We start from the raw sequence: 10,595 nt of genomic DNA on the forward strand, positions 1-10,595 counted from the left end.
AGAGAGAGAGGGAGAGAGAGAGAGAGAGAGAGAGAGAGAGAGAGAGAGAGAGAGTTTCAAGTCATATGACAAGGAGGAGGGGTGTGCTCACTATCAAAACACTTTCTCCTACGTCTAAAATGAGCTTTCTAAAACACCACCGAAGACTTTTTACCTGAGGATTTTATCGCCTCGTGACCTCACGACAACTTCAATGCCTGAGGGAAAGAGTTTTCAAAGGATTTAACAAAATGATGGCATCTTGTGATGAATCACATGTAGAAGGGAAAGGTAAAACTCATCTGGACAGTAATGGACCCGTTGGGAAGTTTAAGGGAATGAAGTGCAGCGTTTCTGCGGGGAATAACAGTATCTGTCGGTCCGTCGCACCTGTGACCTCACCCGAGTCTGCCTGCGCGCGCATCTCGCTGCCGGGAGTGATGGACGCAGAGGGGCGAGTGGACGAATCTAGGCTCAGGATGCATATATTTAAAAACGGTAATACTTAACCATATTGTTTGAACAGGTTAAGACACTAGAAATGAATCACTATTAAACATGACCACCAGCCTCCTAACGTGACACACTGCAAAAAAAAAAATTTTTGTCTTGTTTTCTGTTATAAGCAAAATATGAAAACATTCTTGAATCAAGATGCATTTACTTGACAAGTAAAATGACTTACGATATTAAGTCTTTAAAATTTTTTTTTTTTTAAAGTTAGTTTTTTGCTTAAAACAAGCAAAAATATCTCCAAATGGGGTAAGAAAATTTAATTAAACAAGATTATTTTTTCTTGCCCCATTGCCAGATATTTTTGTTTAAGGAAAAACTAACACAAATTTAGATTTCTTTTTTTTTTTTTCAGAAAACAAGACATGATATCTTCAGTAATTTTACTTGTAAAGTAAATTCATCTTGATTCAAGAATTTTCAGATATTTATACTAGAAAACAAGACAAAAATACTAAGAAAATATTTTTTTTTTGCAGTGCAGTATAAGTTGTAGGTCAAATATAATGTGTACATATAAAAGATTTACAGGACAATTTTCAGGTTAGAAAGAATAATTTCTTGACTGATTATGGATGGAGCTGATGATGGGGGATGACATAATTTACTACAATAATTTCAACACAACATGTTACAGCTCATCCAGTAGTGGGTTAAGTTGTCACAACAGCATCTTTAAGTCAGAGTTACAGATTTTGAGTTATATGGGATTTTTTCACATTAAAATTTTGAAGCCAATTCCACTACTGATTCTATTTAAGAGCCTAAAGTATAAATCATGGGGGGGGGGGAAATGTAGTTGATCCAGCAGAATCATATTTGTCTTTCTTGATGCCTATAAGATTGATTTCAAATTGAGAAACTTAATATAAACTTTTTTTTTCTTTTTGTGCCAAATTTTGATAAATGGCTTAATATACATAAATTAAATATGTCTTAATGAAAATAAAAATGCAGAAGGGCTTGTGTGAGTGTTGATGTCAGTGGAAATCCCTAGTATTATAAACAAACAAATGTGTTTGTGTATTTGCTGATGCTGTTATCTCTAGCAAACGATTTAGCATTTTATTATATTCAAAGGGAAGTAATTAACATATAAAACAGCTCGATGACTGTCTGGAATTACTGGCTCACTCAAAGGTCCTCTTCTTTTCAAGTGCTGGTCAAGTGATGTGTTCCCCCAACAAACAGATGAAGAATGGGCTCTTAGTAATAGTGAAAGCTATAGAATCTGTGCTGTGTAGAACTACAAAGATTCATGCTAACAGGATTAGTCATACTTAAGATGTGACAACAGACAGCATGGTTGTAGTTGAATGCAATGATCTTTTAGGGTCAAACAAGACTATAGAGGCAACCTTTCACAAGCGGCTGTCATATTTTCACATTGGAGTAGTAGATCTTTTATCAGTAGGTGTGTTTAATTTTTGTATCAAATAATAATACTCTGATATCTGCAAATTAGCCATGTCAGTTATTAGAGCAATTAGACTATCCCTGAGCCCTACTAGCAGCTCACCCTCAGGCCATCCAAGATGTAGATGAGTTTGTTTCTTTATCTAAACAGATAGCATCGCTTGCTCACCAGTGGGTCCTCTGCAGTGAATGGGTGCCGTCAGAATGAGTGTCCAAACAGCAGTGCTTGATCTGTGTATATTTCTCTCCTGATTCAAACAAGATGACTTTTTCACTATGACTTGTATTTTAGCTGGAAGCAATGGTTTGGAGTTAAAAACATCTTAATGATGGATTTGTTTGTTACAAACACGCAGCTTTTGACTTCACAAGTCATTAATTGATGGACTGGATTCGTGTGGATTACTTGTGTATTATTGTGATGTTTTGAACTCTCATTCTGACGGCACCCATTCACTGCAAAGGATCTACTTGTGAGCAAGTGATGTGATGCTAAATTTCTCCAAATCTGTTCAGATGAGGAAAGAAACTAATCTACATCTTGGATGGCCTGGAGGTGAATACATTTTAATTTAAATATTTAAAGGAATAGTCAAATTCAACAATTTTTAGGAGTAAAATTGAAATGGTCTAAAACATTTTGGACTCCAGTCTACTTTAGCAACTGTGTTTTTTTATTTTGAGTAAGTGATGGAATTTTGTTTTATTATTTATTTATTTTATTTATTTACTTTTTTGATGGCCTTGTTGTAATCCATTCAGTGGGTCTCTAAAGTAACTCAGATCTGCACCTATTAGCGTTCATGAGATCAACTCACATTTGAAGCTTAATATTCAACAACACTCCCTAAACTTACAACACAAGCATGTGGCACAAGAGTGTGAAGTAAACGTGACCGCATCAGTAATGTTTAAACACATACGACATGATTCAAAGCTGGACCGACTTTCCAGCACAGACCTTCAACAACAGTCCTTCAGTCTATTTTCTGCTGTGCGTGTGAAGGCCTCTCATCTCCAAAACGCATTCTTCTTATTCGATGACATGAAAATTTGTGCAAATTGAACAAATTACATAATCAGCTTTATAAGAAGGGTATAAAGCTGATATAGAAGGGGGTTAGAGATTGTTTTGTTCTGTGTGGACTGTGCCAGCTCATTGTGAAATGCTGAATTGCTAATGCTAATGTGATGCGGACGCTGAGGTTTGACTTGTTCTCTCTGGTGTAACACATTCCTTTAAAATGATGCAATTAAATGTTGGTATCTTAACAGTGATGACGCTGTTTGTTTAGTCAATACATTTGTTTAAACTGTTTATCCAGTTAATGCTAATGCATTGGCTTTCCAAGCTTTAAAGGGTGATGTGACTGGGGGTGTTTTTTTTTTAAAGTATTATAATAAAAACAATATGCTTGCTTTCAGCAATATTCTAGAAAAAGTTAAGATACGATCATAGTTTGTATTAATATTTTGAATCTGTTTTTTTTCTTTACATATTAGATTTTCATTTTCATTAATATTTTAGTAAATTTGTATTGATATTAGTATTTTGTTTGGTTTTTGTCAATTTTAGTAGTTTATCTATCTATCTATCTATCTATCATATATATATATATATATGTATGTATGTATGTATGTATGTATGTATATATATATATATATATATGTATGTATATGTTTATTTCAGTTTTACTTTTTATTATTTTAGTAGGCCTATATGATTAAACTAAATTAAAATGAGAAATTTTGCCTGGAATAAAAAGTTTTATATATTTTACTTTTTATTTTATAGTTTACATGTTTATTTTTTTGTCAAGTAACAATTTCTTATTGTTTTGGTTGTAGTTAACTATAATAACCCTGCTTACTTCAACAGAAAAAAGGTAATATAATTTAATTTTATTATTAATATTTTTCTCTTTCTGTAATGCATCACATTCTTTATTTTTCTTTTTTATTATTATTTTTATAATTTCCTGTAAATTACAGCTCTCAAAAATATTCAGTATACTTGTCAATAAAAAGGAACCGTCATCAACCATTTGAACATTTCCAGGGTTCTCAGAAGAAGAAGTTGTCAGAGTTGGGTAAACTTCTATAGTGGTGAGCGAAAACTACATCAAATATAATTACGTTCACATTTGCTCCAATAGCAAAAGAAAAAAACCCACAATCCTGAGCCATTGTATTTGAAACACTAATGCAGCAGGTTTAACCAGTTTTCTGTAAGTTATAAAGTTTAATTTGAGATATAAAATGAAAAAATACAATATAAAAAAACGAGATTTACGATGTTAATAACTGTAAGCACGTCGTTACAGTCTGTGAAAAGGGTCCATTGTGAAAAAGCCCATCCCAAGCCATGTGTTCTTAGTATATTATCCTCATATGTGTGATTTGTGTTCTGTTTGTGTGATTCAGGTGGCGTGTCACCTGACGAACGTGGTCTGGTATGGCGTTTTCTGTTTGGCATGTACCCCTGCAGCTCTACGGCTCTGGAGCGCCCCCTACTGCTGGAGCAGATGACGGTGCGCTATCAGGTCATGAAGAGGAAGTGGCAACAGCTGCTTCCTGGAGCCGTTCGTCTGCGTCTTAATGGCACTGATGGTAAATTATATTCCTGCGTAGAACAAACATTTTTAATATGTAACGGTTGCCCCTTATCAGCTCTTACTACCTGCAATAAAATGTTCAGCCTTGATATTGAAAACCTCTGGTAAATATGTAACTGACAAGTTGTGGTGATGTTAAACCACATGTAATAACAAATAAATATTATTTTCTCTCTATTTCTGTTTTTTATCTCCAGCTGAACTGTTGACAGCAGTGAAGTTTTTCGACCTTAGGCAGGACAGAGAGCAGAAAAAACAGCAGTATGAGTCAGAAGAGGCCAGAGAGAAGATGTCCTTTCTGCAACTGCAGGCTCAGGTAAAACTACCTGCTTAAAGGGATAGTTCAGCCAAAAATGAAAATTCTGTCATTATTTACTCCCCGTCATGTCGTTCCAAACCTGTATGACTTTCTTTTTTTCTGTGGAACACAAAAGAAGATATATTGGTAACCCAACAGTTTTGGTTCCCATTGACTTGCATAGTATAGACAAAAAAATACTATAGAAGTCAATGAGAACTGAACCTGTTTGGCAAAATATCTTGTTTTGTGTTCCACAGGAGAAAGAAATGCATACAGATTACAAAGAGAAAAACTTTCACAATAAGACCAGGAAGACCGTATGAAGTTAAGTCAGATCCATGTTGATTTCATGCTGACTTTAATGTGCAGGTGCTATTTGAACGGGTAACCTTTGACCTGGAAGAGCTTCAGGAGGCCATACGCATCATTGACAAAGATGTTCCCCGAACCGATCGAGATCTTCCATACTACCGGTGAGAACTTGTTTGTGCATTTTTATGTGCTAAATAAAGAAAATGCCAGTCATGGAATAGTGGAAAAGCACTTAGGTCAAAATCCTTTAAAGGGGTCATATGATGCGATTTCAATTTTTCCTTTCTCTTTGGAGTGTTACAAGCTCTTGGTGCATGAAAAGGTTCTAGCTTTTAAAGTTATATATTAACAAATCCTAATAGTAAGTTGCAAGAGGGTGAAGAAAATATATTTTGTTGGCTCTTATTGTTTACATATTGTTATTGAGCTCATTGCCACCCTGCAGACCTTATGTATGCCTGTTTAATTTATTATGTCTGCTCATTTCCTTAAAGGAAAGACTTCCTTGTTCCTTGTTTTTTATTTATTTATGTGTTTAATTATTCATCTTTATGGCTAAATAAATCATTTCTATCTTGATGTAAAACCCATGTTCTTGTGTAGTATAGGTGTAACAAGGTTTCTTTTGTCAAATAGCAGAGTTCCTCAGTATTCTTTATTTCTACTGAAGATAGTCAGTCATATCTTTCTCATGCTTGTTTAAACAAACCACAAGGAGTTGCCTCATTTTTTTGCATCACTAATGTGAGCTGCCAGCGCAAAGCAAACATGTCATTGCCACACCAATTTTATCAAACAACCTTGGAGCTCAACGTAAATAACACTCAGGAGTCTGTCTCATCATTTTACTGTGGTTAATCAGTAACTAGTTTTGAGTACAGTCAACTCAGCTCACTTTGAAAGCATACTTCAGTATCCAAGTGCATACAAAATTCAAAATAAAAGCAGAAATGCTGGCTTCTAAACAGTCATGCTATAATTACATAAATTGCAAATATAGGCATGCAGAATAATTACTCATAAACAAAGATGTTTAAAAGGTATAAATGATGTTAGAAAGAATATGGGTGCTTAATACTTTTCAAGCTGATTTCTACATTATTTTCAAATATAGGTCATAGCATATTAAGCATTGTAAACGTTTTAATAAAAGAATGGTTCTCTTGTTTAAAAGAAAAGTGTTTATTATAAACTAATATAAAATTGGCCTATTTTGCTGCTGCTGCTGCAACAACAAACAAACTTTCTACATACCAGTCATCTTTTCCTGATAACAATAGACCAAATTTTAAAATATAAAATGATAATTAAATTGAATTGAATTGAATGGGAGTGTTTTAAAAGAGTAAAAACAACCTTGATACAATCATACAGTGCATACCGATTGTATCAAAGTTGTTTCTACTCTGTTAAAATGCTTCTATTAAATTAAATTAGTCCTTTGAAGAATAAAGGATTGCCTGCAGAAAGGTTTCTAATCACTTGTGTTTCATCACAGGAATGAAGGTTTGGGTAACCTGCTTGTCTTGAGAGATATCCTAATCACATATGCTGCTTTTCACCCAGGTACGTGGTTGTAAATACAATATTGGGTCAATAAAATATATATTTTTAAGAAATTAATACTTTAATTTAACAAAGATACATTAAATTGTTTACAGTGACAGTAAAGAAATGTATAAACATTTCAAAAGATTTCTATGTCAAATAAGTGCTGTTCTTTTTGTTATCAAAGAATCTTGACAAAGAGATCACAAAAATATTAAGCAGTGCAAAAGTTTTCATTATTGGTAAGTTTCTTGAGTTGCAAATTTGAATGATTTCTGAAGGATCACGTGACACTGAAGAGTAATGGCTGCTGAAAATTCAGCTTTGCATCACAGGAATACATGAAAATGTACAATATATTAAAATAGAAAGCAGTTATTTGAAATTGTAATAATATTTCATAATTTTTACTGTATTTTTGAGCAAATAAATGTAGCCTTGGTGAGAATAAGGCATGTGAAATCTTACAGACCCCAAACTTTTTTTGTAGTGTTTATTTAACACTTATCTGGCTGTTTGTGATCAGATTTTTGTTTGCTGATGTCGGGCGACATCTAGTGGTTAAATTGTGAAGCACTGTGTTTGTTTCTCTGGTCTCTGCAGAAGTAAGTTACGCTCAGGGTATGAATGATCTGTGCAGTCGCTTTCTGGAGGTGCTGCACTCAGAAGTGGACACCTACTGGAGCTTCTCCTGCTACATGGAGAAGTTTTCCAAAGACTTCTGTGCTGATGGACTGTATCGCAAAATGGGTGAGTTTCCTACGTGTTTCCAAACCGTTTAGATCTGTTATTAGCACTAATAGTTATACAGTTGGTAATGCTGGTCAAATGCTGTTTCTGTTGTGGTGTTTCTCAGAGTTGGAAGCTGCTTTACTGAAAGAGCTGGATCCTCAGCTACACTCTCATCTGGTCACGGACAACATGGAAAAAATCACTTTTTGTCACAGGTGGGGTTTCCATTTTCTTTTTCTTTTTTTCTTCTCTTTCGGTCACTTCATTCATCTTTCTCTTTGTCTTCCATTCAGGTGGCTTCTGCTGGCTTTCCAGCGGGAGTTTGAGCACAGCGATGCTCTGCGTCTGTTTGAGATTCTCAGCTGTGATCACCTGGAGCTCATCTCACAGCAGGTGGATCGGGCTCGATATCAGGAGAGACTGGCACGCAAATACAGCCTGGGTGAGAAACCTTAACCCTATGTCTTACGTTACAGATACCGTTTATCAAGCCTAAATGGTGAGAGATAAACACTAATATATTTCAAATTATTTTGATTTATGTCTGTGATCTCCAGAGGATGAACCTGCTGTGACAGAGCTCCAGGCCATAAACACAGACTTCACTTTTGAACTCTTCATGTGTGCCACCATCTTGCTGGAGAACAGAGAAGCTTTACTCAGCTGCAGGAACGAGGTTCAGCTTATACAGTTTACCAGCAGGTGTGGATGTGGTGTAGATTGGTTGATTGGTATGGTTCATTGTAATGTAGATTCAATTGATCTCTACAGGCAGGGTTATTATTGTTAAAGGGGTCATATGATGCGATTTCAAGTTTTCCTTTCTCTTTGGAGTGTTACAAGCTGATTGTGCATACATAAGATCCCTGAAGTTGCAAAGACTAAAGTCTCAAAACCAAAGAGATATTCTTTATCAAAGTTAAAAATAATGATCTTTAAAAAAGCATCATATGACCCCTTTAATGAAAACTAAAACCATAACATACATTTTTTTAATTACTTGAAAGAAACATGAACTGAAATACAGTATAAAAAAATAATTGCTATCTGGCAAGGCTATATTTATTATTTGTGTTTAGGTTTAGCTAAATTAAATACTAAAACTAATGACAAAAATGACAAAAAACACAACAAACTTTAATTAAAGGCAGAGTAAGTGATTTCTGGTAGCCAATGTTGATATTTGAAATCACCAAAACAAACATGCTCCTACCCCAAAAGGGTCTTGCCCCTATTTTGATAGCTCCGCCCCACATATACGTACGCAACCCAGGCAACGATTAGTTCTGTGAAACAAAGCAAAACCAATGTTACACCATGTCTACGGACGTGAGTGGCGCGGCGCAACAAATCCCCGACAGAAAACTGCTGCCGGGTTCTATTTATGACCTGCTGACACACATTTCAAATGGTTTTCAACGGTCGTTTGCGAGCGCACTTGACGATGAATGAAATGAAATACGCTGTGTTTTCCGCCAACTGGCAACCCGCGGTGTCGAAATACAATTGGGTAAACTGGCAGTGGGTGGGTTTCACAAACCAAAACAGAGACCGACATTCCGGCCCGGAGGAGAATAACTGACTGTAGCATTGTTTTTCAGATAAACAAGTATGTTAACTTAGCATGTTTCTTAAATATCTGCAAACATATTATGGTATTTTTATGCTTTAGTAGAGTTAAAAACTTACATACAGCACCTTTGAGATTCAAATTCAAAATATTAACAAAAACTCTAATAGTATATCAGTGATACTAAAATAACAGTATTCTCGAGGCTGTGGTTGATTGTCTTGATATTTTATTGCATTTTGTTTTGTTTAGTATGGACAAAGAATTCATTTCTTTATGAAACTGCACTTAAAATTCTAAAGTTCATTGCATTAGATACAAAATACCAAACTAAGCGGCTTCTGTGAGCAAACAATTTAATTTTTAAATTATTTTATTAAAAATATATATATATATATTGATGATTTTCGGTATAAAAATGTGTTTGTACTGTCTTTAAAATTAATGCAAGTTTATTTTCTATATTTTTTTTTATCTAACACAATGACTTAAATGTCACATTTAAGTGTAATATGTTTTGGGGGCTACTGTTTTCAGTCATGGAGCACAAGAATGTAATCATGCTGTCCCTGGTCAGTCTGCAGGGCAAGATGGACCTGAACAGCACCCTGAAAAAAACTGAGGAACATTTTTACAACTACTGCAAACGCTCAGCCTGGGACTATTTGAGCGGTCGCTGTCGCATGCGCAAGAGCAAAGAGGACCACTTTTTATATCAACTCCGTAACCTTTTCTCCTGAGACCAAAAGGCCTGCATGGAATTTTCCAGAAAACTGTTGTGAAAAACTCTGACATTATGTTCCAGTGGGACTTTCAATTTATTCTAAAGAATGATGCTGCTTTTAACCGGGATTTTGTACAGGAACCAGATGGACTCCTTCCAGATAGTTCCTTCAGTATTTGATCTTAATTTATAAGGCTTCTTATTATGGTGCCAGAATTTATGTGAGAACAGCTCAAAACACTCATTTGAATCACTCTAAGATAATCAAATAAGAATTTTATGTATTTTACCCTGAAAACTAAGTAGCATTTGGGAATTTACAAATATTCAATAGTACGGAAGACTTGATTAAAGGAATAGTTCACCCAAAAATGGACATTTAAAATGTACTCACCCTCATGGCATTCAAGATGTAGATAAGATTGTTTCTCCATCACAACAGATTTGGGGAAATTTAACATTACACTTGCTCACCAATGGATCCTCTGCAGTGAATGGGTGCCGTCAGAATGAGAGTCCAAACTGCTGATAAAAACATCACAACAATCCACAAGTAATCCACACCGCTCCACTCAATCAATTAACATTTTGTGAAGTGAAAAAGGTGTGTTTGTAAGAAACAAACCTATAATTAAGGCATTTTAACTTTAAACCGTTGACGAGTTACAGAGATGCTTTATATGTTAAGGTGAAGGATGCAATGTCAAAATTTGCTTCTTTTTGAACAGGATTTTATAGTGCGCTACAGCTGAGAAAACAGAAAGCAGAAATCCTTACTGCTGATCTAAGCGAGATATGACTTGTGAGTATGATTCAGTCTCAGAAACATCTGGTGCCTGCGTATGGGTCACATTAGAGCTCAATATAATAATAGAAACACAGTCT

The 10,595-nt window shown here is 35.0% G+C and overlaps 1 protein-coding gene across 3 annotated transcripts; it reads left to right on the plus strand.

Annotated features, from left to right (window-relative positions):
* Positions 1 to 43: 43 nt before the first annotated feature.
* Positions 44 to 10,114, plus strand: LOC107745195 (TBC1 domain family member 15-like). Of its 3 annotated transcripts, none has more exons than XM_016559046.1 (10): positions 44 to 477; positions 4,333 to 4,518; positions 4,721 to 4,839; positions 5,194 to 5,297; positions 6,635 to 6,702; positions 7,288 to 7,434; positions 7,541 to 7,631; positions 7,710 to 7,858; positions 7,974 to 8,118; positions 9,564 to 10,114. In XM_016559046.1, the coding sequence occupies exons 1-10, from the start codon at positions 231 to 233 to the stop codon at positions 9,724 to 9,726; spliced, it is 1,419 nt and encodes a 472-aa protein (XP_016414532.1). In that variant the 5' UTR covers positions 44 to 230; the 3' UTR covers positions 9,727 to 10,114. The 3 variants fall into 3 exon arrangements, with proteins under 3 accessions (XP_016414532.1, XP_016414533.1, XP_016414534.1); XM_016559047.1 differs by having other exon boundaries at positions 9,524 to 9,698; XM_016559048.1 differs by having other exon boundaries at positions 9,571 to 9,673.
* The last annotated feature ends 481 nt before the right edge of the window (positions 10,115 to 10,595 follow it).

This window comes from Sinocyclocheilus rhinocerous, unplaced genomic scaffold, assembly GCF_001515625.1.
Source record: "Sinocyclocheilus rhinocerous isolate Xijiao unplaced genomic scaffold, SAMN03320098_v1.1 scaffold257, whole genome shotgun sequence".
NCBI lineage: Eukaryota > Metazoa > Chordata > Actinopteri > Cypriniformes > Cyprinidae > Sinocyclocheilus > Sinocyclocheilus rhinocerous.

Excerpts from the sequence above, each read along its gene's own strand:
- LOC107745195 (XM_016559046.1), top strand. The coding sequence starts at position 231 with ATGATGGCATCTTGTGATGAATCACATGTAGAAGGGAAAGGTAAAACT. Across the intron at positions 7,859-7,973 it reads GGCACGCAAATACAGCCTGG|AGGATGAACCTGCTGTGACA; the intron begins GTGAGAAACCTT and ends TGTGATCTCCAG. Across the intron at positions 8,119-9,563 it reads CTTATACAGTTTACCAGCAG|TCTGCAGGGCAAGATGGACC; the intron begins GTGTGGATGTGG and ends GTCCCTGGTCAG.